This window comes from Magnolia sinica, chromosome 5, assembly GCF_029962835.1.
Source record: "Magnolia sinica isolate HGM2019 chromosome 5, MsV1, whole genome shotgun sequence".
NCBI lineage: Eukaryota > Viridiplantae > Streptophyta > Magnoliopsida > Magnoliales > Magnoliaceae > Magnolia > Magnolia sinica.
The window spans coordinates 12560369-12585346 of NC_080577.1; the positions used below are offsets into that span (position 1 = coordinate 12560369).

The following is a 24978-nucleotide window of genomic DNA, read 5'->3' on the forward strand; positions in this document are numbered from 1 at the left end:
TTCTATGAGAAATTGATGATGCATTTTATGTGTTTGAGAAAATGTCACACAAGCTCCAACTCGGCTCGAACAAGCCCGAGCTGTCGATCAAACCAAGCTAAGCTAAGCTAGGCTACGCAGTTCAATGTGTACCGCTCTAATAATCATAATTCAATGGTGTTAGGATATGACGTGATTTAATTGAGACATGCACTGCTTTTAGAGGGGAGCCAGTAAGGTGTTATCAGGTAACACCAAGGTTTGCCCCCATTTGATGGCATATCCTTCACATTCATATGCCTGTCAGCGAAGGATTAAGTGTACTTAGTGCTCGAATATGAGGTGATTTGATTGAGCTATGTGCTATTTTCCCATGGTCTTGGTGAAGTGAAAACACACATATCAGCTTGATCCAAAACTTCTATGGCCACCAAGAAGTTTTCAATGGTAGGCATTCAATCCCCATAGCTTTATGTGGTGCGGTCGACTTGAGCTTTGGATGTGCTCCATTTTTGGGCTCAAGCCCTAAAATATCTCGCAAAATGGATAAATGGTGTGTATATAAGCCTCATTTTTGGGCTCAAGCCCTGAAATATCTCACAAAATGGATGGATGACTAGCATAACTTTGCAATCTGCGTCTCTCCTACACAAGTTTTCTGTTCTGGCTGTTATTCACTAAAACCATTGATTAGGTTTTCAGTTCTCACAATTATTACTTGTTATTCATTAAGACCATTGATTAAATGCTTTCCACCATTAAAAGGCCATGCCCTAAAAATCTTTTAGATTGGAAGATGTTAGCCACAAAGCTTAGTTGAACATTGGCCCTTTATTTCTCTTTTAATGGTTTACATATAAGCCATCTTCATCTAAAAGGAATCTCACAGCATGGAATCCATCTTTATAATTATTTCTATTAAATTTTCAGTGCTTGAGTTGTTCAGGCCCATTAGCCCATTAATGGGTCATTTCTTCTTCTCAATCTTTTTTCTTCTTTTCTTCCATCTCCAACCCATTCTGCATCCATCTCCTTCTTCCCTTTCTTCCCTTTTCTTATCAATGTACACCAGAAAAGGGCACTCCGGCTGGCGGCTACCCGAGGCTGCAGTGGTGGTGCACCGGGGGGGGGGACATCACATTGATCTCTCTATGTATTCTTTATTCAAATTTGAATTTCAAGTTCCTCTTCGTAATTTGTCATTCAATTTTGAGAGAAATAGAGAGAAATTTTGTGTGGCACCCATACACTAGTGGTTGCTCAGAGGTGATCTCTCCATGTATTCTTTATTCAAATTTGAATTTCAAGTTCCTCTTTGTAATTTGTCATTCAATTTTGAGAGAAATAGAGTGAAAATTGTGTGGCACCCATACACTAGTGGTTGCTCACAGGTGATCCCACTGGTGTCAGGTTTTGAAAACACTACACAAACTATCAATCAAGGCTATATATTGGCACCTTGCTTTTGGAAATCTTAAATGCAATACCACGTTTTGAAGGATGATATTATCATGATAATGTAACAAAATGGACCACGGGCATTTCGGCATTCCCATAAGCAATGAAATTGGCAAGCTGGGACTAAATTGAAATGGGTACATATGCATGCATATTAATGTACAACGTATCTGAATCTGGTGTTTGCATCCTATCAGTACTTACTTTTCATCAGAATCCGAGGAATCAATGAGAGGCTTTCCCATTGAATGATGGGCCCCACTCTCTTCTATGCTATGTAGACATACTGAGGAATACATCGATGGGCCTTCTGTTGATATGCTCTGCATTTGGCTGTCTTGAGAGCGCCTATCAAAGGCCTTGAACCTCCAATTCTCGTCTGTTGAACTGCGCTTCACAAGCGGGGGCCGCACTTCTATTTTCCCTTCAAGCATGCTAATCGCAGCAGACATTGCTGGCCTGAGGCTAGGAGATGGGTTGGTGCATAAGAGAGCTAAATTCAGCATCCTCAATGCCTCTTCTTCAGAGTAGTCTGACCCAAGGCTTGGGTCTACAAGTTCTAGGAGATTTCCCTGCTCTTGTAGGACATAGGCCTGAAATCACACAGAGAGAAGCATAACGATCACCCTTGTGATTATTTTCTTTTTGAGAAGCTAAAATATCAGCTTCTGAATGATCAGATTCACTACTTACATGTGCCCTTTTTGTAATCGGTAATGGAATTAGTAAAAAATTGTGCCATAGTATTACCCAAAATATAAAAGAAGAGCATATCTATCAATGGGGTGGCTGTAAATATCGATTCCCATGAAAGATATGTTAAGTACAAAGAGAAGGGAGAGAAATTCAGTTCTTATGCTGAATAAGCTAATCTGCAATATGATTGGAATACCAATGATCATGTTATTTTAGTTATGTAATTGGTTCAAGTACTTGTGCATCTAATTTTAATTTTAATTTTTTATTCACTTGCGGCTTGTCCAAGTCTTAAAACACGGAAATCAAAATGATGACCTTAATGCTGCTAACCTTAGGTTCTAATGTCACCCCTATAGCACAATCCTCAATCTGGGTTGGCCATTTTATCCACTTGATTCGAGTCATGAGTGAAGCCATGTCTGACTTCCAACTTCATACACACAAGTCAGGGATTTCATCATTTCTAAAATACACAAAAAGGCGTGTGCATAAACTTTAAAGCATCAACCCAAACTTTCGCGTAGAAGTGATGCATGCTTCATGGGTCATGATATGAATTGCAAGAGTGCTTATTTTACCCAGTCAAGAAGATAAACAAAATCCTCCTTTGGCATGTAATTTGTGTTGTTCGTCCCACTGACAATCTCCAGCAAAACAACTCCGAAGCTGTAAACATCTGCTTTGTCGGTCAAGTAGCCCCTCATTGCATATTCAGGAGCCATATATCCTCTGAAAAAACAATACAATTTTCACAAAATGCATTACATATCTGAAATAGGCTGTTGATGTAACAAATCCAATACTCTGCATTACTGCAAACACCAGCTAATAATTCCATGCATGATTGAGAAAGCTTATCATCGTCAAGAGTAATGAAACAATAATGCAGCAGCACCTCTCATGCATTATGTGGCATTTCTCATCTTATATACGTTCATTTAATAGTCTTAATCCTATCCATTGCTTTAAAATCCCAAGGATATTTTAAATGAAAACACATGCACATGGAAAGAGAGGATAAGTGACGTTAGTGTTTCCATGATTCTGTAAATGTATGCATCTAATTCCATGACGTTAGTGATGCCTGCTAGCAATAACAAATACTTGCAGGATGAATCTAAGTAGGTTCTGTTGGAGAGCCTATGAAATTTAGAAATTTTAAATAAGGAATTGATAATGGCACCCACCCCCACTGATAGACATAGGGAATTGATAATGGCACCCACTCCCACTGATAGACGTTCTTTCTTTTCTAAAAACGGCAAGAAAATGGTACAATTTGTACCATTGTATTACCAAAAGCAGAAAGGGGTGGGTGTATTTATCAGTCAGGGTGGGTCTAAACTCCAAACAGTCACTCAAAATAATAGTATTTTGACGGTTCTAAAATTAACCACTGCCTCAGTAAGTAATAATAAATAGAAAATGAATATATTTGAATCAGAAGAGTAGAAATTTAACATGTCAGAAAATATAGAATTGGGAAAGAAGGTGAAACCACTCACATGGTTCCAGCTATTCGAGTGCTGATGTGGGTGTTTTCCTCTTCATCAAGCTTAGCCAAACCAAAGTCGGATATCTTAGCATTAAGATCCTTATCAAGCAGAATATTGGTTGCCTTTATATCTCGATGAACAATCTTCAGCCTTGATTCTTCGTGTAGATGGGCCAAACCCCTCGCTATCCCAAAGCAAATCTTACGCCTTGTTGGCCAGTCTAGCTTCAACCTATGTTCTTCACGACCTACACATAATACCATTCCAGTCATTTTCCATGATATATAAATCATTGTTTGAAACAAACAAAGATGAAGAATGACATGGTTGCTCAGTGTCCTCATCCTCGAAAGTGTAGTATAATGGATGACAAGAATGCACTTACCAAACAGTGCACGTGCAAGGCAATTGTTTTCCATGTATTCATATATTACAAGCAGCTGGTTTCCTTCCACACAACATCCAAAAAGTTTCACAAGATTTGGGTGTTGTAGAGTAGATATCATGCCTATCTCGTTTAGGAACTCGCGGTTCCCTTGCTTGGACCTAGAAGAGAGCTGCTTTACAGCTACTCTGGAACCATCTGAGAGTGTACCCTACAATCGTGAGAGGTGAATTTTGCCATCAGAATCCATAGAGGACAAAAGATGTGAAATTTAAGATGCATATAAGACATTAGCTTGCAGGTGACACACCCGCTTGAAAAGTAAAAAATAAAAAGAAATCCGAATCTTGATTTCAAAACCAAAAATTTACCTTGTAAACTGGCCCAAACCCGCCTTCACCTATCTTATTTGCAGGATCAAAGTTATTGGTTGCGGCTTTAATCTGTTTTAAGCTGAAGTAACCTGTCTGTAATTCTAGGCCTCTGAGTTCTGCCAATGACAGAAGACAGTGAGTTTGAAGATCTATAAAATGGCAACTCTTCATTATTTTGAAAATTTTACACGCCAGACAACAAAATGGCCTGTAGTAACCCTTTAAAAAATGGTCCATAGTAACCTACACGCACGCACACATGTATGTGTATATATACATACACATATATGTGTATGTCTGTATGTGTGTATATATATACATACATACATACATTCACGTTTGTGCGTGCGTGCAGAAAGAGATCCATTGCCTCTTTGCCTTTAGGCACATAATTTTCATGCCCCCATATTGTCTACCATACTCATGACATTTGAATGATGAGCTATTATAAACATTGAATGAATGCAATTTGCTCACTGGATGTGTGCCATGGCTAATTTTTGCCTTTTGATGTCACTTGATAACTGCTGCTTAAAGGGTTAGGGTCGTCCAAACATTGTCACTTTGGTCTATGGTTCATTCATTATTTGGTCTACTAAATGGATGGTTCTGATCTCATCCATGTATGCCATGTGTTTGGCAATGATATGGAAGCCATGTCTCTAGAGGCACTGGATCAGCTCCCTCTACGTGTATGAGTGTGTGTGGGTGTATCCTATTATTATGTAGATATACTTTTATATGCATCATCCTTTTAGTTTTGATGTTATTGTCCAATTCAATGAAGGTAACACAAAAGTTAATGAAGCATAGGTGTAATAATAATACTATAAATTTTGCCACATGGAATATAGAAACATTGACAGGTAAGAGTCTTGAGTTAGTAGATACGATCAAATGAAGGAGAGCTGACATAGCTTGTGTTTAGGAGACCAAGTGGGAAGGGGCCAAAACTAGAGAAATTTGTGGATATAGCTTTGGTATATAGGAAAGGACAATAATAGAAATGGGTAGGAATAGTGGTGGATAAAATTTTAAGATAAACTTGTTGATGTTAAAAGAGTAAGTGATAGGATTTTATTAATAAAACTTGTGTTAGGAGATGAGATAATTAAAGTTATTAGTGCATGTGCATTGCAGGAGGGGTTGGAGGATAGAGTCAAGAGACAATTCTAGGAGGATATGGATGGACTAATGCAAGAAATTCCAGATGCATAGAGAATATTTTTAGGAGTCTTAATTGGTCATGTAGGAAGATAAAGTAGACGATATGAGGTGTATATGAAAGATATTTTTAGGAGTCTTAAATGGTCAAGTAGGAAGATAAAGTGGACGATATGAGGTGTATATGAAAGATATGGTCTTGGAAGAAGAAATGAAATGAGCGAAGCTATCCTTGATTTTGTTATGGCATACAAGCTACTCTAGCAAACACATACTTTCAAAAGAGAAATGAACATTTAATAACTTTCAAAAAATTGATCGTATACAAGGTAAATAGTTTTCTTTCTACTTAGGAAGACAAAACAATCAATGTGTAACAACTGCAAGGTGATGCCTAGAGAGAGTTTGACAACACAACATAGGTTAATGGCTATAGATGTTTACATTAAGAGATGGAAGAAAGGGAATGAAAATATTAAGGGATGACTTAAAGGGAATTGAATTAATAGTTGTCCACAAACTAGATGGTGAAAATTAAAAGGAGAGAAAACAATGTTATTTAGAAATAAATTGATGGAAGAAAGAAACTGAAATATAGAGGAAGAAGTAAATGTTATGTGGAATGAGATAGTTGAGTGTATTAAAAAAGTGGCAAAAGATATTTTATGAGTATCTAGAGGGAAAAACCAATCATATAAGGAAACTTGGTCGTGGAATGATGATGTACAAAAAGCTATTAGTGAGAAACACTCATGTTTCAAAGCCTGACAAGGGACTAGAAACAATGAAAATCTTGAACAATAGAAAAATGTCAAAAAGATTGCTTAGTAGTGAGTGAGGCTAAACTTAAGGCTTATGATGATCTTTACAATAGATTGGGTACAAGAAAATGTGAGAAACATGTCTTCAGACTTGCAAAATGAGAGAGAGGAAGAGTAAGGACCTAAATCATGGTAGATGTATAAAGAGCGATGACCAAAAAACTAGTCAGAAAATAAGATTAATTAAAGGTCGAGAACCTATTTTCAGAACTTGTTAAATGAATCAATCTGAGAGCTTAGAGATAAAAGGAACCATAAACTCAAATCACATTAAAGTCCATAGCTACTTTTGTAGGATTATGATATCTGAAGTGAAAGAATCTTTGAGGTTAGGAAGTGAGTGGGAGATACTAGGTTATTTTGGTTGACAAAGTTGTTCAACAAGATTGTAAGATAGAAGAAGTGCCAAACCAATGGAGGAAAAGTATCGTGGTACCTATTTATAACAATAAAGGAGACATACAAAGCTGCACTAACTATCGTGGGGCTAAATTTATGAGCCATACTATGGAGCTTTTGGAAAGAGTGATTGAGCAAAGAGTAAGGCATGAGATGAATGTATCAGAAAATCAATTTCATTTTATGCCAGGGGGTTTACCACTAAAGTTGTTTTCCCTACTAAGACAGTTGATGAAGAAAATATAGGGAGAGGAGTAAGGATTTCCACATGGTCTTTATTGACTTGGAGAAATCTTACATTACTAGAGAATTAATCTGGTGGGGGTTGGGAGAGAGAAGAGTTTTAAGAGGACATATTGACATGATTAAGGATATTTATGAGGGACAGTAACAAATGTGAGGGCCACTGGTGGAAAGGCAAGTGAGTTCCCAATTATTGTATGATTGCACCAGGGGTTGGCCTTGAGCCCATACCTTTTTGCATTGGTTATGGACAAGTTAACAAGGCATTTGGAGGAAGAGATGCCATGGTGCATGTTATTTGTAGATGGCATAGTTTTGATTGACAAGACGAGTGAGGGCATAAACACAAAGCTAGATTTAAGAAGGGGTGCTTCGGAATCGTAAGGATTTAAAATTGGTCTCACTAAAACAGAGTATACAGAGATCAATTTTAGTAATGACAGGAGTGGGAATGAGAAATTAGTAAAGATTGCAAACCAAGAAATTTCCCAAAATGACCACTTCGATATCTTGGGTCGATAATTCATGAGAACAGAGAGATTAAGAAGGATGTTGCCCATAGAATTCAAGCAGGGTGGAAGACATGGAGAGGTGCCTCTGCAGTTTTATATGACCATTGTGTACCACTCAAACTAAAAGGGAATTTTCATAGGATGGCTACAAGGGTAGCCACGCTTTATGGGACAAAATGTTGGGCAGTGAGGGAATTAACATGTACATAGGATGAGTGCTGAAATAAGGATGTCGAGATTGATGAGTGGCAAGACAATGATAGAATTAAAAATAAATGCATTTGAGAGAGTTTAGAAGTAGCACCAATAGGTAACAAGATGAGGGGAAGTAGCCTAAGATGGTTAGGTCATGTGCAACGGACACCAAGATCTGCACCAATTAGGAAGAGTGAATTGGTAAAAGTTGAAGGCTCTAAAAGGGAAAGGGGAAGGCCCAAATGGATGTTGGTGAAGGTAGAAAGAAAAGACTTAATGACCTATGGTCTAACTGAAGTTAGGGCCCCTGACAGAGTGGAATAACAGAAAAGGATTCATGTAGCTGACCATAGTTGCAATAAGGCTTTTTTTAAAATAAACGCACACACCACAATGGGCACTCGAACCCATGACGTGAGTGTTGAAACTCAGTCTACCACTGAGCCATGAGTGGGGACCCTAGGGATAAGGCTTAGATGATGATAAAAGCACAAGCTGATTCATAAATTTACCTTCATCTACAAGGTCTTTTCGTCCCAAGCAACCTTTTACCCAAAGAATGAACAATATCAACAAAACAGTTATGCAGGAAGCAGCCACAATACCAACAATAGCTCCCACAGATAGCGCACTGTTGCCAGTATCTGGTTTGAAGTCTATGCAGAGAAAATTTGCAGACGTCAGAAAAAAGAAGCTAATAAAAATGTGAGTGCTAATGTGCAGGTAGCTACATAGAGGTTCTATGCAGTTCCCTCACAGTATAGGTGGCCAATGATGATGGCAGCTGTGAGATCTGTTCCAGTGGGCTACCACATGGATGGGCCATGTCCCAAAAAGTCAGGGGATTGGACTAACACAACCATCTGATAAGTTTCTGGCAAGAGGAACAGTTAGAGCAGCAGTCCACAACCAACCAGCAAACTTACAGCTGGCTGATCAGAGTTATTTGATCACAGTAATTGGTTCATAGCCCATCCGCACAGAAGCTCACCAGATCAATAGTCCTGGAAAGGTAGACCATTTAGAAGATCTTACTTGGTGTCACTGTAATAGCCGATATGAGCGGTCCATATACACCTCTATCTGGAATGGCAGTTGTCCCTTTCCCAGCCCAGTAGAAGTGGATCTCCAATGTGTGATCAGTCACATTTGCGGTGAAGGGAATAATGACCTCCCGACCAGGTCCACCGGCTACTTTTTGGATGTTGAAATCCTTCAAAACTCTTTGATCCTGCAGAAGTCAGAGCAATGCCCAAAGAAAAAAAGAAAAAAAAAAAAAGGATCATTGGCGTTGTCATCATCTAAGCCTTGTTCTAACTAATTGGGGTCGGCTACATGAATTCTTTTCCCTCATTTGGTACAAAAACAGAAGATCAGTATGGAGGCTCAACAAAATCATTGAGGAGAAATAAAATCCATGCAAACACCCAAATGCATGCAACACAGATGAACACACGCATCAAACTAGTACAAAGTATGAAGGTTCTGAGTACCAGCATGTACATATGAACCGTGTTACAGCCTAAGGAAGGATGCAGTGTTGAATAGACTATTGAGTGATCCTAATTGTTTCTTAGTTAGGGAATGTTAATATGACAATCACTTCATGGAGTCCCATAAATATGCATGGAAACATCTCTATTGTCAGGCAACACTTGTATATGCCTATGCAGTGATTGCTGACCACTGTGCTAGCCACATGCATGGGCCATGTCCCAAAAGGCAATGCCATCAGACTGCTAGCCATCTGATCTGATGAGTGGCCTGAAAGGGGATGATTAACTAAAAAAATGAGCAAAGGTCCACATTCCATGGACAACTTCACAACAATCGGATTGTCAGAGTTGTATAGTCACTCCCATTTATTGGATGTAGGCATGTAGCCCATCAAATGGTAGCCAACCAGATTAACGGTCCCGATCATGGATGTTTTCCATGTGTAAGATGTGGACACACTTAGATAGGCATTGAAGAACAACTCATAATGGAATCTCTTCTAATAATCAGAGGATCCCAATATAAATAGATGCAAAAGATACAAGTATTCAGCCTGGGCAGGGCTTGCATCAGGCTCCACCCAAGTGCACAGATTCCATCTTCCACCAGGATACATGGAAAACATACACTGCGGACAAACTATCTACATGATCAATCACCCACCTGGATTGATACGTCAAATATGCGTCTTCCATTGCTGTTATAGGTTTGGTCATCTGTGAATATTATTTCAGCAAAGTGGAGTTTCACCAAGTAATTGCCATTCTGCAAACAGAGTCCATAGTATTTAAGGGAGAGAGGGGCAAGGCGAGCAGTCATGTACAAGTCCGGATTCGTTATGTTTAATGCAGACGTGTTTGTTGCTTTGTAGTGTGCCTTGTCATTGTCCATGTAGTCCCCTGTGCTACTATAAGCCCATCTGTCAGTAGACGAGAATGTTGAGGGTCCCATTTCTGATGAGTCGCCTTCATATTCTTGCTTCCCAACAGTCGTTGTACTGCCTCCACAATTTATGAATAAGGAATAATCTGCAAATATTATGGCATCAATATGTGAATGTTATCCATACAAATGATTTTTCAAGACCAACTGGTGGTTCCATGGGCTAAAAATTATGATATTGGAGTTCCCACATGAGAAATGTGACACATGCCATTGCAGCATGTGTGCATTGCAGGCCATTCATCAGGTGAATGTATCTGTCATGGCAGGTGGTCCCGTTTGATCATTTGGTGGGCCACGCATGTTGAAAAAATGGGCAGTCAAAAAGAATTGACAGATGGTCCATGTACAACGTGTATGTCTGGCCCACCAGATGACCATATCAGCCTGATTTTCGGATCATGGCACATAAACAGTGATGCCCAACTGCTGAATTGTCTGGACCTTGTGACATGTGCTACGTTGTCACATGTGAGGAGAGTAGGATTCTGTATTTCTACTCATATCCTACTCTGCCAAATAGCCATAGCAAAGCTCTTCCCACATAGTTAAGCCACAGCTTATCTACTTACATTGTGCTTTTTTAGAGCAGGGGAGGTTCTTCCTGAAGCATGAAGCAATACTACAAAAAAGAGAAGTAGGATGATACTGATTGGTTTTAAATCAAAACAAGCAAAGTCAGAGGCAGTTCTTGGTAGCTCAAATGCAATCAGAAGTAGAGTTGGGAGAGGATTTTACGAGCTGCTTTCAGTAGACGAATAACTTGAAACCAAATTCCTGCAAGTGATAGGAGATGAAAGTCCATAAAAGAAACGTAAATACAAAGAACTGATTAAGGAAGGAAATCTAAAAGAAAGAAACATGGAAAACAAGTGTACTTACACATTCCCCTGCTGGCAATTGGATGGTGGAGGTGGGCCTGTAAAATTATTATTAGATATATCCCTGCAAGGTAGATTGACAAATCAACATGACGCATTGCTCTATGTAAGAAATATTAACTGCCTCAAAAAAGAGTTCAGCAATCTTACAAACCAATAAAAGATAGAGAAAGATGTCAAAGCAAAAGGATATGAAGATGGAAGCTTTTCATGATCAATACATACAAGCGTGCCGTGCTTCTCAATATCCACTCGGGTATATCTCCAGTCAGTTTATTGTTAGTAAGGTACCTATATTAGACAACAATATTGTATCTTTTAATTGGAGAGATATCCAAAGCAAGACCGTGAAACATAGAAATGCAACCCAAAACGAAACAAAATCATCAGTTTATTAAGCATATAGTAAGAACATAAAAACAAGAAGTACATAGAAATATGAGATTGCTCACATAAAATTTATTGAAGGCGACAAATCAAAGTTTTCGGGAAATTTTCCGGTCAAGTTGTTAAAGCTTAGGTCTCTGCAAGAGAAATCAACACAAGAACAAACATTAGATCCAATCATCCCCATAAAAATCGGAATATTTGGAAATTGGATTTTTTTTTTCACCTAAGAATACATGGTCAGCATTGATGAGAGATGAAATTCATGAACCCCATGCATTGTAAAAGGCCCGGTGGAAGTAACTTACAGGGTTTTTAGACTCTTCATGTTGTCAGCAATAAATTTTGGGATTTCACCAGAAATCAAGCAATTTCTTAGTATCCTGATGCATCAGCCAAGCAACGTACTTCATAAAACGAATGAAACAAGAGACCATTGACATTGTTATATATACCAAGGATAGTAGTATATTCAATTCAACTCACAGTATCTTCATGTCTCTCATATTCTCCAATGGAGGGAAGCCCACACTCAATCCCTTCAAGTCAGATATCCTCCTGTAAATTGAAATGTTTCAGACCCAATTACTTGTAATTCGTATCATTATTCTGCCATAGTCCATTTGGGATCTTATTAAATGCCCCTGAACTAGTTTATACAGTTCAAAATGAATGCAGAAAGTCCTCTCACAGTTCTGTTAAATTTTTCAAGAGAGCAATGTTAGGAGGAACTGGTCCCTCCATAGACGTGCCTTGCATATCTCTGCAATGGGTCAAAATCACAGTTCATGTAAATGATTTTGCATAGAAAATGTTTTTCTGTTACATAGAAAGTAAATGAAGTCCTTACAATCTTTGGATTTGTGTCCAGTTCCCAATGAAGTCAGGAATCTTCCCGGAGATAGGATTCCCATCTATTGTACTGAAAATAGGAATCAGAAGTTAGGCCTTTAACACTTGTAAAATAAAAGACAATCAAAATAAGCCGAATCAACATACAAAATAGTCAAGTTGGTCAGCTTGCGAAATGTTGTGGGCAATGGTCCTGTGAAGTTATTTGCAGAAGCAAGGCTGCTCAGATAAACATGAATCCATATCAGATTTCAGTATAAAGTAAATGGTACCTGATGTTTTAGGCTGGCAATCAGTGTCTACATATACAACAAACATTTTAAGTCTCAACCAAATAGTGATGATTAGTAGGATCAAACCATCTATTAGGAAGTGTGGGAACTACTCAAGTATGGATGTAACTGGAGCAGCTGGCGGGCCCCACGATCACATGGTGGTGAATAGTGCACGTGCCAAATCCTCAATAAAGATCACATTCAACAAATTTTAGCTTGTATATGCTGTCATTTGATCATTCCATACCATCAATATCATCTCCCATTTTATTCAGTAACTTCATATCAATCATGATTACAACTCGGGAAAAAAAAAAAAAAAACATGAGTCTGTTTGGATGCTTGGTTGAACTGAATTGCAATCCATTCATTTCACCATTGAGGACTTGAGGTAATGACCAAAGTAGGGGTGGCACTATTCATCATGTTTGTTCCAAACCAACTTGAAATGATAGTGATTGCAATGTGGGGTATAGACTGTCATTATAAAAGGAGTCTAGCTAGCTCCAATCTGTTCCATATGCGTTTGTTTGAACCAAATATCATGGAATTCCATCATTATTTCACAATTAATCAGTCTAATTTGGTTCAAAATTTCATGATATTTGGTGCAACCAAAAATACCCTTACTACCTTATTGAATTGAGTTGTTTTCAATTCAACTCAATTGCATATGAAAATGCAACCTTATATATATAAAGCGAACAAAAATTTCTTTCTTGAGTTCCGGAATGCACAAATCTACAGCGCTAATTATGAACTGAATCTCACAGCCAATTAATTCCAGCAACGATGATTGCAGCATGGGATCCACATTCCAGTGATCAAGACCATCATCCATCATGGTGTGTTCCACCATGAATGGATAATGATGAGAAAAAGAAAATTCCCCACATGGACGATCCAATCCTTCCAATTGTTGTCCAAACAATGAATTGTTAAAAATGTGACATCAGTACATAATGATGAGAAAAAGAAAATTCCCCACATGGACGATCCAATCCTTCCAATTGTTGTCCAAACAATGAATTGTTAAAAATGTGACATCAGTACCTATATACTGGTGGGATTTTCGATGGAAGAGAGTTCTTCTGTCCATCACCCATGGACAGTGTGTCACACCAGATGACTGATCTATATCATCAAGGGAGGGAGACTTACAATCTCTGTAAGTTGCTCAAGTTGCCAAGCTCTGGAGGAAGAGGTCCTTCAAGCAGGTTATCTTCCAACACCCTGCCAAAATCCCATTCCTTAATTACAATTAAAATACCATTAATCAGCCTAATTAACTATTAATGTAAGTATCCCGAAGGTCTCTAGTCTAACAGGCTGGACCATCTTTTTTACTGTCCTCCCAGCAAATAACTTCCCTTTCATGCGAATACGACATCCAACCCGTCGGACAGGTTCGTCCAATCATTGCAATTACCCTGTGCAAAATTCATCCACATCCACTCACTAAGTGGGCCATACTTGGATTTTGTTATTTATCAATGGCCAAAAATTGTTTTCCATGGGGTGGCCTACCTAATGGCTGGACGGTACTGATTTTTTCACAAGGCGATCATCATGGTGGGCCCAACCTAGTGGATGGGTTGGATGTCGCAGGAACGTGATAGATTGGAAGCCATCCGCTGGCTGGACCGTAAATTATGGTCCAACCGTTTGGATTGAAAACCTGCTCGCAATGTGATTGTAGTTCAGTTGCATACAATGAAGTGAGGGTGGAGATGCTTCCGAACTCTTTCGGGACCGTTCCGGTGATGCGGTTTCCCAAAATGGACCTGCAAACCACAAATCTCGGTTATGCCACTCTACTATTTAAGGCATACGATGGCAGTTTCCGTAAAAAGGAGGCTAGTGAAGGGCTTTTACATGTGACGGAGGGGGAGAGAAGCCCATCTGGCTGGTATCTTTCCGCTCAGGTAATTCAAGGTGAGATCGCTGTTGCCAAAACATTACAAAAAGGAGCAGAAGATGAGTTTATTTACCGGCCGGACCTTCGTTTTTCCGCAGTTGGAAAGCATAGGAAAAGTAATGCTAGGTGCACCTGCATCTTACGCATGGCAAAACTTGGGCTAAATGCGTATGATCCAAGCCGTTCATCAGACCCTTCCACCTTATAGATGTCTTATCTTAGTGAAATGATCATCAGGTGGGGTACACGTAAGCAAGATAAACGTGCGGTTCAGAGAAATTATTTAATAGTGCAAATTCAACATATATATGTGGGCCATCTGATGGTTGGATCTAGCCTTACTTTTTAATAAAAACATCTATATAGTAGTACCTCTCTGATGAGAGGCTTGGATCTATCGCACGTATTCCTTTCCTATTGAATTGGACCGCTGTATAGTATTTAATAACTCACAGTTCTTGCAAATAAGGAAGATCGGCGAATTCTTCGGGCAGCACTCCAGTCAGGTTCTGACCCTTGAGCTCTCTTTTGATTAATTCCAAAAGAAAAACGATTGAAGATAGAATTATTATAATTAATGACGGGATTCGTATGGAATATGCAAAAAGCAAAGCAAGGTTTAAAAACAGATTAGAAAAATGCCTTACATGACTTTAATATGGCACACGGTCGAGCTGTTGTACGAACAGTCGCACGTGACATTGCTCCTGATGTACACCCTCCCGATGTTGATCCACCCTCCATTCCCATTGCATGGATTTTCATTGAAATCCCAACGGTTCATCTTTAATTTATTCGCTATTAGCTTAAGCGTGTCCACTAATCCACATAAGTAACTGGTTAATATCTGTTGATTACTTTTCATTAATAATAATTGAAGTATTAAAACACAGCTTTTGCACTTCCATTGGGTTATATTGGTGGTGGGACCCAACAACAGATACCAATCCAGAGCGTCTAAATTGTGGGTCCCAATCAATCCACCATCCTTGGTAGGAAAGAAAATCGCAGATCAATTACGGACACATGGTGAGTGGTCTAAATTCGGCAAGTGATATCAGATGGCAAAGATAATTCAATACCATCTGTCCGATCAGGGACCTACAAACCATGAATGAAAACAAAGAAAGGCCCACACACTCAACTAATGCGTGGTAGGTGAGAAGACAACCGCGGAAAATCTAGGGTCCACCCAAAGCGGGGTTGATTCTGTTGTCTAATGTATTAAATCTGTTTGTAACCACTCGATCTCATCGAAGAGTTGTCAATCAATTGATAGCCACTTGATTATTAGTCTTTATTCGTTTTATAGTTATTAGGTCCAAATTGATATGATTGAAGATAGCTTTGATCCTATCAATATACGTCAATGACACATGATTTGATCGAAGCTCCAACAATTTTACAGAATTATAGGTTTTGTTTTCTATTTCGGTTTTTAACCTATTAAAGGGCTTGTAATTGAGGATTAAGGTGAGAAAAAACATGTCTAGTGCTTTTGTGGAACAAAGGGAGTTCAAAGCTAGGGTTTTATGATATTCAAGGTAATATTCTCAATTGGTAAGCTTCTCCATCTCAGTTTGATCAAAGGACACTGGTAAGGAGTCGTTACGTGTGGTAACGAGCCACATGATTCGTATAAGCACTAGTGATATAACGTCGGTATCCTAGTTTCGCCAATATACTGGATGAATAAAATATAATAATTATTCCGCTAACATACGTATCAATCGCATTGCATTAGATGGGATGTGGCAATTTAGTGTTGGAGTCGCATGATGAGGGAATGTTGGCATTTGCGAAATAAGCGTTGAAGTTGGTTATGAGGGAGTGTTAGATTATGAGATGCATGTATCATTTTATAATCTCATTCATACATTTAACAAGAGGATTTAAGAAATGTGAGCTAGTGGAGGTTTTGATGGGGTAAAAATTAATTGGGTGTTTGTGGATTTAAAAGAAGAAACATAATAGATATAAGATAAGATTGGTCGCGAAAGGGTATGCGGATAATGAATGTGTCGACTTCAACGAGATTTCCGCACCTGTAGTCAAGAATGTGTCTATCAGATTTGTATTGGTTTTAGTTACTCGATACAATCTAAAATTAAAATAAATGGATGTGAAGACTTTTTATCTGCATGGGGAGTTAGAGGAGTAGATTTACATGAAGCAACAAAAATGGTTGGAAGTAAAAGGGACTAAAAATAAATTTGCAGATTAAGGAGGTCGTTATACGACTTGAAACAGTTTCCTAGGCAGTGGTATAAAAGTTTTGATACTTTCACGATTGGTTTACGATTTATCAGGAGTGAGTATGATCATTGTGTTTATTACAAGGCACTGGATGATTGATAGTTCATTGTATTGGTATTGTACGAAGATAACATACTTATTGTCAGTCATAGCATGTCTAAGCTCGATACATTGAAAACTCAGTTGTCAAAGACATTTGAAATGAAAGATATGGGGGCTATAAAAAAGATTCTCGGCATATATAGTTACAGAGATAGAGAGGAGCAGGCTACAATTATCACAAGTTGAATATATTGAGAAGGTATTGATAAAGTTTGGTATGAACAAGGTAAAACCAGTTGGCACACCATATGCTATTCGCTTTAAGCTTTTTTCTTAACAATGTCTATTATAGATGAAGAAAAATATACGATGACTTGTGTGCCCTATTCGAGCGTTGTTGGCAATTTGATATATATCATGGTCTCTACGAGACCAGATATTTCATATGCAGTAGGTATTGTGAGTAGATACATGTCCAACATCGACAAGCAATACTGGGAGGCAGTGAAATAATTACTTAGATATATTGAGGTACAGTAGACTACGTCTTGATATTTAAAAATTCAAATGATAAGTCGATAGGCTATGTGGATATCGATTACGCATGAAATGTAGATAGCATGAAATCGATTTCCGGTTACTCGTTTATGCTAGCGGGTGGAGCAATCAGTTAGATGTCGAAGCTTCAGTGTGTACTGGCTCTTTCTACAACCGAAGTAGAGTATATAGCAGTGACAGAAGCATTCAAAAAAGGTATTTGACTGAGAGGAATGATGATTAACTTGGACTTTAGCAGGAGACCATGCTAGTTAATTGTGACAATGAAAACATGATTAATTTGGTGAAGAATTTTATTTATCACTAACGTACTAAACATATTGATGTTCGTTATCATTTTATCTGACATGTGTTTGAGAAATGAGGCGTGACTCTAGAAAAGGTTCACACAAATGTGAATCCAACTGACATACTTGCAAATGTGGTTACTATAAAGAAGTTTAAGTTTTGTGCGACTTCTTTTGACTTGACGAAGGTGGAGCATGCACGAGAAGCGACGATGATGGTGTAGTTATGATAGAGGCAATTAAAGATAGAGCTTGAATATATGGTTTGTTAAGATTGAAGGCATGATGGAAATTGTTGTCTAATGTCTTAAATATATTTGTAATTGGGTCTGTTAGTGGCATTGCCAAACCACTCGATTCTATCGAGTAGTTGTCGATCCCATCGACGACCACTCAATCCCATTAAGAAAATCTCAATTATTGGCCTTTACTCGTTGGACGGTTTCTAGGTCCAAATCGATATGATCGAAGGTGACTTCGATCCTATCAATAAACATCAATGACACTCGATATGATTGAAGCTCCCATCGACTGACTTGTGTAATTTTGCGAAATTACGAGTTTTGTTTCCTATTTCAATTTTTAACACATTAAAGGGTTTGTAATTGAGGATTAGAGTGAGAGAAAAATGTGTCTAGGGCTTTGTGGATCAAAGAGAGTTCAAAGCTGGGGTTTTATGATATTAAGGGTTGTATTCTCGATATGTAAGCTCTTCCATCTCTTATAAATATTGATTTTTTAATAGATTCAATGTCGCTTTGTGTTTTTTTTTTTTTTACGTAAAACATTGGGTTTCGTTTATGCTTGATTTGATTAATATCTTATTGTTTGATTATAACTTAGAGTTGCTTCCGCGTGTCTTCCAATAAATTCCTTAATCATCTATAATGAGCCTGACAAACCAATACACATGATCGACGTGTATGTCAAGTTGTCAACGGAAAAGTCCAACTCAAGATCATTCGAGCCTACATAACATACGTGCAGAACTATCACCTGTGTGATCCAAACCCCTGGACGAATTTATTTATCAAATGGGTAAGACATGAAAGATAAAATGGATAGCTAACAAATGACCATCAATATTCTATATTCAAACAACGTGTGTTTCACTCATGCTAGTCAGCCAGCCTGATCTTTAGAATCGGAAATATGAACCATGAGGGCCATGGTTTTAAGCCCGATACAAGTATACGAATCACTGCCGAGCTAGATGAATAGGGCTGAATCAGTCCTAACTTGACTCACAACTGAATGAGTTGGCTCGAGTTGCCACGTCTTTTAACATGTAGACATGATTTTTCTTTTAATTAAACCCCTGCAACCTTAAATTCTATAGGGCCACTGTCATGTCCAATTAACATAGATTTCATCCATTAGTCCTGACAACTCATGGTAAGACAATCGAAAAATGAAACAGATCCAAAACTCAAGTGGGCCACATTATAGGAAAAGGTTGGGATGAAAACACTCATCATTGAAACCTTCTTGAGGTGCAAAGTGGTGTTTATATGCCATCTAACCTGCTCGGAATGTGACTCCCACCTCGATGAATGCGAAATAGCCCGTTCTAAAACTTTTGTGGCTCTAAATTAATTTTAAATGAGGTATTCAATTCTCACAGGTTTTTTGTGGCATGGCTTAGTTTTGAATCTATCAAATATTGAGATACACCCTAACATTAGTTGGCACAATAAATGTACAGAGTGAATTAACATTGGCTGACACAATAGATGGAAGAAGAGAATTGTTAGTACTCTCTATGTAGTGAAGCCTAGCTTTTTTGGGCTTTTTCAAATGCTCTTCTCTATGATATTTTTGTATTAAAAGGATTTGTGTAAACGGTGAGTGCATCTTCTCGAGAGATTTATTAAGCATAAAAGAAAATTAAAATTTGACGTGATTAGTAACCCTTATAATTGGTAAGTTTTGTAATTTTGATTTCTCACATTTTAGTAATATATACATATATTTATTTGTTTTATATTACTACTTTATAATGTCAGTATATTGCCGAACCATACAAATCTTTTTAATTCTTGTCTCTTGATTTTTTATTTGCCTAATAGATTTTTATTTTGAAATTTTCATTTAAAATTTTTGTGTTGCTAGCATCAAACATTTACAAGTATAACTCCACAACAAATATAACAAAGACGTCCAAGTTCTTAGAGACGAAGTACAGAAGGGCTTTCTGTAATTGGGGGTTACACATGAAATTTGCGTCTAGACCGTGCCACGTTGGCATACCTGCGTTTAGTAATTGAATACCGGATGTGTATACTCGGCATTCAACTTCGACAGAAAGCTTATACCTTCTATCCAATTCAGATACTATTTAATAGAATTTTTCGACTGTTGACCGCATTAATTAGAAAGTTACGTTCGTCTGTGACTTCTGATGTAGGCTAACCAAACTTGGCCCACGACACGGTCGTGAAGCTACGTTATGTGCTCCACACGTGTACCGTTTGAGTCAGATCAATCGGATGCGGATTGCGTCCTACCCACGACGGTTTCTAAGCCACGAACGGGCAGTTCTGTGGGAGGGCCCACCGTTATGAATCCGCTTATCCATGCTGTCCATCCCTTCTCCCAGGTCATTTTAAGGTATGTGCACAAAAATGAGTCAGGTCCAAGGCTCAAGTAGACCACACCAAATAATAATCTTGGGTAGTGCGGTATACTTCACGTTGGATCTTACCTTAAAATGATAGGAGCAAAGAGATCGACGGCATAACAGATGCATGACGGTGGGCCCGTTCACGGTAGGCCCGTCCACAAAACTGTCCGTTCGTAGCTAGAGACGGGCGGGAATATGACGTAATCCGCGTCCAGATCAATAAACGACAAACACTGCAGCGTACCTACCGCTATCCTCAGAATTTATAAATGATCCTGCAAGTCAATGCCGTATCCGGATGGTCCACGTCACGAGACGGGACGCGGATTGCGTACTACCCCCGCCCGTCCCTATCTCCGAATGGGCAGTTGTGGGTGGGCCCACCGTGTTGTATTTATACATCCAAACTGTTTATCACTTTTTTCAGATTATTTTAAAGCATCAAAATAAAAATAAAGCAAATCTAACCGTTAAATGAATCACACTGCAAATGACTCTAGCATTTAATGTAATTGACATTTAAAGCTTTGTAAATTTTAATGCAACTAAGCTTATTATTTGGTGTGGTCATCGTTGGATCTGCCTATTTTTTGTTTTAATGCTTTAAAATAATCTGATAAAAGGAATAAACGGTTTGGATGCACAGATACATCACGGTGGATCCGCCTACAGAACTGTCCGTTCGGAGGTAGGGACGGGCGGCGGTAGTACGCAATCCGCGTCCTCACGAATCCATCCTACGTTGTGCTTCATGGCGATCCATGCGCGTTTCTAGCATGGGTTTACCCAAGGCCACATGCGGCTTTAAACGCCGCCGCGCGTGCTAGACTGACCCGCGTCCAAGACGTACGATTTAGACCGAACAACAATCTGACCGAAGAGACAGGGTGGCGGAGGACTGAGTTCCCGGTAATCCAAATCTCTGCGGGTTGGGTCACCACTCAGTCCGCGTCCAACAAATGAACGGTCTGTGTTCATAATTATTATTTGGTCATGGCCGTTCGAAGTATCCCTAAATGGAGTGTTTGGGGCAAGGCATTGGATTTGGTGGGATGGGATCCGAAAAAACATAATTATTATCCATGGCAGGATTGTTCCCCCTCAACATAGGATAAGCTTAAATCCGTGCTTTGTTTATAATACAGTGGTACATTGAAAGGATATATTCATCATCATTTGAAACTACTGATAATAACGTACATGTGTGATACTTAAACTGTTCATTTGTTTTGTAACTTATGTAGCCTTACAGAAGTTTTCGACTGTAAATATTCAATCCCCATTGCTTTCAATGGTGGGTCTACTTGAGCTTTAGATCTACATTATTTTTTCGCCCATGCTCTTAAATGATCTCAAAAAATGAGTGGAGGTGTTGATATAACCCACACATCAAGGTGGACCTACACAACTTGCTAATATCGAGTGAAATTGGCACCGAACCTATTGCAATTCCATCTTCTCAAACATGGAGTGGAATTGGCACAGGACCAGATGCAATTCCATTCCACCGATGGACGCTTCCAATAGCTTTACTACATATGCACTTGAGATGATCCTATCCGCCACAATCTGTCCCACTTTCCACTAACCCAGTTGAGAACGCAGAAACTTCGAGGCTGGCAAACACCGGAAGCGGATTGCGTACTGAGAAAACTCAATGGGGTCTACTGTTATTTATTTATTTTATCCACTCAGTTCATTCATATTAACAGATAATTTTAGGGATTTAACCCAAAAAGTAAGCATATATAAAGATCAAGTGGATCACACCACAGGAAACAGTGTGATTGAACCTCTACCGTTGAAAAATTCTTGGAGGCCATGGAAGTTTTAGATATAGCTGAAGTTTGCAATTTCTCCTCTTCCATGTCTTTTTAATCTTATTAACAGGTTGGTTGACAAATAAATATTACTGTAGGCCCTAGGAAGGTTTCAACTGTGGAGATCATTATTACATACTCTTTCCTGTGGCATGGTCCACTTGAGCTTTGGATTTACTTTAATTTTGGGATGAACCCTTAATATTAACAGGAAAAATGGATGGACGGAGGCGTGGATATACTGCATATACATCAAGGTGGGACCAGGTTCACGGCCTCACCGCAAGAAGTGTTTCCCAACCAAACCGATTCCACCACGTTCCCATCGGAGGGGCGGCTACCTAATCCATCCAAGTAATGCTAATTGCCACTCCGGCACGAGTGTGATGCATATACGCAGGCACTTACAAATTGCACACGTGGCATCTTCCAAATCGTGAAATCAGAACAAAAGACTACGCGCTTATTTGATAATCTGACCGTGGCGTTGGTGGACATTCATTGAACGGTTACAAATGAACATATCCAACGGTCCTATTCAACAAACACGTGTTCAGCAATCATTGGTTGGCATTTTCAACCGATCTAATATTTTCTCCGTGACTTTACAGCAGCAGTTCCAATGTTCAGTCGGTGTAATTCGAGTTAGCGCAGGCACGTGTACTTTCCACGTGCCTGCGTATAGAACGTCATACTCCGCCAGAGTATCAAATAATTCCCCAAAGTACAGAGGGCGCAGAGAGGAAGATGCACTCGCCAAAAATGCGGAAACATGCCCACTTGTGCAAGATCAATACCTCTCGTTAGAAACCATGTTCTGGAAAAATCAGGCTGATAATAAGATTAGGTGGACCACACATGTGATGAACAGTTAGAAGGAATTTATCAATTGTAGTCCAGCAGCAAATCAGATCGGCCTTATTTTCCAGAACATAGCATCTACGCAGCGATGTTGGCAAGATGAACAGCTCCGATATTTCACGTCTCTTCCGCATTTCCCGAATGATGCTGATAGATCGACGGAAATCGAACAAAGACAGCTCAATTTTCCAGCGATTTTGGTCAAAATCAGTAGCTAAAAATGCCAATATCCAGAATCGAAAATTCCAAAATTTTCCCTTTCTTCGACTAAATAACCTCGTTTTCAGAGATTTCCGCCGCGTAGCAAAGCAAAAAAAATAAAAATCCGGAGCACGAGAAAACTATTTCTAGAAAAAAGATGAAGAAGAGAACAGCAATTTCAGCAGCGAAAAAAGGCAAAAGGAAAAATCGTATTTACCTTCTTCATTAGGAAGACGTTGAGCCTCAGATCTAAGCTCTGTAATGCAACGCCACGTGGCTAAAAACAGGAGAAAAAGAGGAGCGAAAGATCTCGTCGGCATTAGGGAGCGTGCTTTCTTCTCGATTTCCGGGGCAAAATGCTTTCGGTACGAGAACACGGTGGTACTAGTATATAAAAGGGAATTATACAAATTGCTACCTCCTCAATACGTTGCTTACATCTTGGTACCTTTGTCAAAAAGGTTTTCAATAAGCTACCCTATTAATTAAGTAATTATCGTTGGAGTAACTTGCTTGGTAGCTTGGGTGGACCCCAATGAGATGTTTGTGTGAAATCCACCGTGAGCACCAGGTCGTCACCTGATGTTAGGCACAGGACCCATCTATGATTAAGGTGGGTCACATAATTTAGAAACATTTTATGGGCAATGCCTTACCCTCCACGTTGTTTCCCCAAGTGATTCCACTCGATTATGGATAATTATGATTTTTGGTACTTGGGCTTAATTTGTGGTGTGAAATTTAATGGTTGGAGTAGATTTCATATGATCATAACAGTGGGCCGTGTCAAAATAAGGGTGGTCATCTCTCTTTCAACTGTTTCCTTTGGAATTATCCACTTTGATCATACGTAGGGCTGATTTTTGTTACCCTAGGTCTAATCGTTGGATCACACTTGGATCTTGTATACACATCAAGGTGGGCCTATAAGCAATCAAGGGTCGTGGTCTCGTAACTTTTTTTTTGGCAAAATTTAGAAATAGATGGGAGATGGTCACCAACAATTAATTTTTAAAGAGGCCTACCTTAATGTATATATGCAATCCACTCCGATTATTAGATGTGTAATTTCACATTAAGCCTAGGGTGAAAAAGTGATTTAGATTGGCCACACAAATATCGGTTAGGATACCTTTTATTTTTATGTTCATTGTCATGATCATAAAAAATCCATTCCATCCATTAAGTGTCACACAAAAATTTAGGCATAAGGCCCAAAATCAAACTATCTATGATTTAGTAGAGCTACACGAGCCTACTTATTTTTCAAATCACACAGCAAATGCAATGTAAATGGGTAGTTATTATTTAGCTATTTACACCTAGTAGCTGCCTCTTGACAATGACCTATGTTGGCAGGAAATTTCTTTGGAAAGCTCTTGCACTTGAATAGAGAGTGTGAATATTTTTTCCACTAAAATACGTGGGTTCCACTGTTATCTAATATCTTGATTCACACCGTCCATTCATTTTTTCCTCTCATTTTAGGGTATGACCCCAAAAAATGAGATAGAACCAAAGCTCAGCTGGACCACATCACAAGAACAGGGGAAAATGAATGCTTACCATTCAAATTTTCTCTAGGGCCATAGAAGTTTTAGATAAAGCTTATTATTTTTTTTGTTTTCCCTTCATCCATGTCTGTGTAACGTTAGGAACAGGTTGGATGGAAGGTATACATCCCTGTGGGTCCTAGGCTCATTAAAAATGACAATGACAAATGTTCAATTCCCCATATTTTCTAAGGTGTAGACCATTTGAGCTTTGTATCTATCTCATTTTTTGGCTAATGCCCTGAAATGAGCACATAAAATATATGGCCGGTGTGGATTACACACATGTATAGTGATGGG

General features: G+C 38.9%; 1 protein-coding gene across 2 annotated transcripts in view; it reads right to left on the reverse strand.

Moving 5' to 3' along the window:
- LOC131245465 (probable LRR receptor-like serine/threonine-protein kinase At1g53440) overlaps window positions 1-23516 on the reverse strand; it is a 56092-nt gene extending 32576 nt beyond the window's left edge. The window contains exons 1-24 of one of the 2 annotated variants that reach the window (XM_058244951.1): window positions 23343-23507; window positions 15125-15296; window positions 14931-15002; window positions 14435-14503; window positions 14272-14343; window positions 13721-13792; window positions 12432-12503; window positions 12283-12354; window positions 12124-12195; window positions 11919-11990; window positions 11741-11815; window positions 11498-11569; window positions 11271-11336; window positions 11047-11109; window positions 10903-10941; window positions 10737-10786; window positions 9886-10250; window positions 8761-8956; window positions 8238-8381; window positions 4389-4507; window positions 4018-4228; window positions 3642-3879; window positions 2715-2865; window positions 1470-2030 (exon numbers count right to left, since the gene is read on the reverse strand). In XM_058244951.1, the coding sequence (XP_058100934.1) occupies window positions 1638-2030; window positions 2715-2865; window positions 3642-3879; window positions 4018-4228; window positions 4389-4507; window positions 8238-8381; window positions 8761-8956; window positions 9886-10250; window positions 10737-10786; window positions 10903-10941; window positions 11047-11109; window positions 11271-11336; window positions 11498-11569; window positions 11741-11815; window positions 11919-11990; window positions 12124-12195; window positions 12283-12354; window positions 12432-12503; window positions 13721-13792; window positions 14272-14343; window positions 14435-14503; window positions 14931-15002; window positions 15125-15296; window positions 23343-23445 (3030 nt within the window). In that variant the 5' untranslated portion in view covers window positions 23446-23507 and the 3' untranslated portion in view covers window positions 1470-1637. Of the gene's footprint in view, window positions 1-1469; window positions 2031-2714; window positions 2866-3641; window positions 3880-4017; window positions 4229-4388; window positions 4508-8237; window positions 8382-8760; window positions 8957-9885; window positions 10251-10736; window positions 10787-10902; window positions 10942-11046; window positions 11110-11270; window positions 11337-11497; window positions 11570-11740; window positions 11816-11918; window positions 11991-12123; window positions 12196-12282; window positions 12355-12431; window positions 12504-13720; window positions 13793-14271; window positions 14344-14434; window positions 14504-14930; window positions 15003-15124; window positions 15297-23342 lie in introns of those variants that run through there. The other variant, XM_058244950.1, reaches the window with a different exon arrangement.
- Window positions 23517-24978: the final 1462 nt, after the last annotated feature.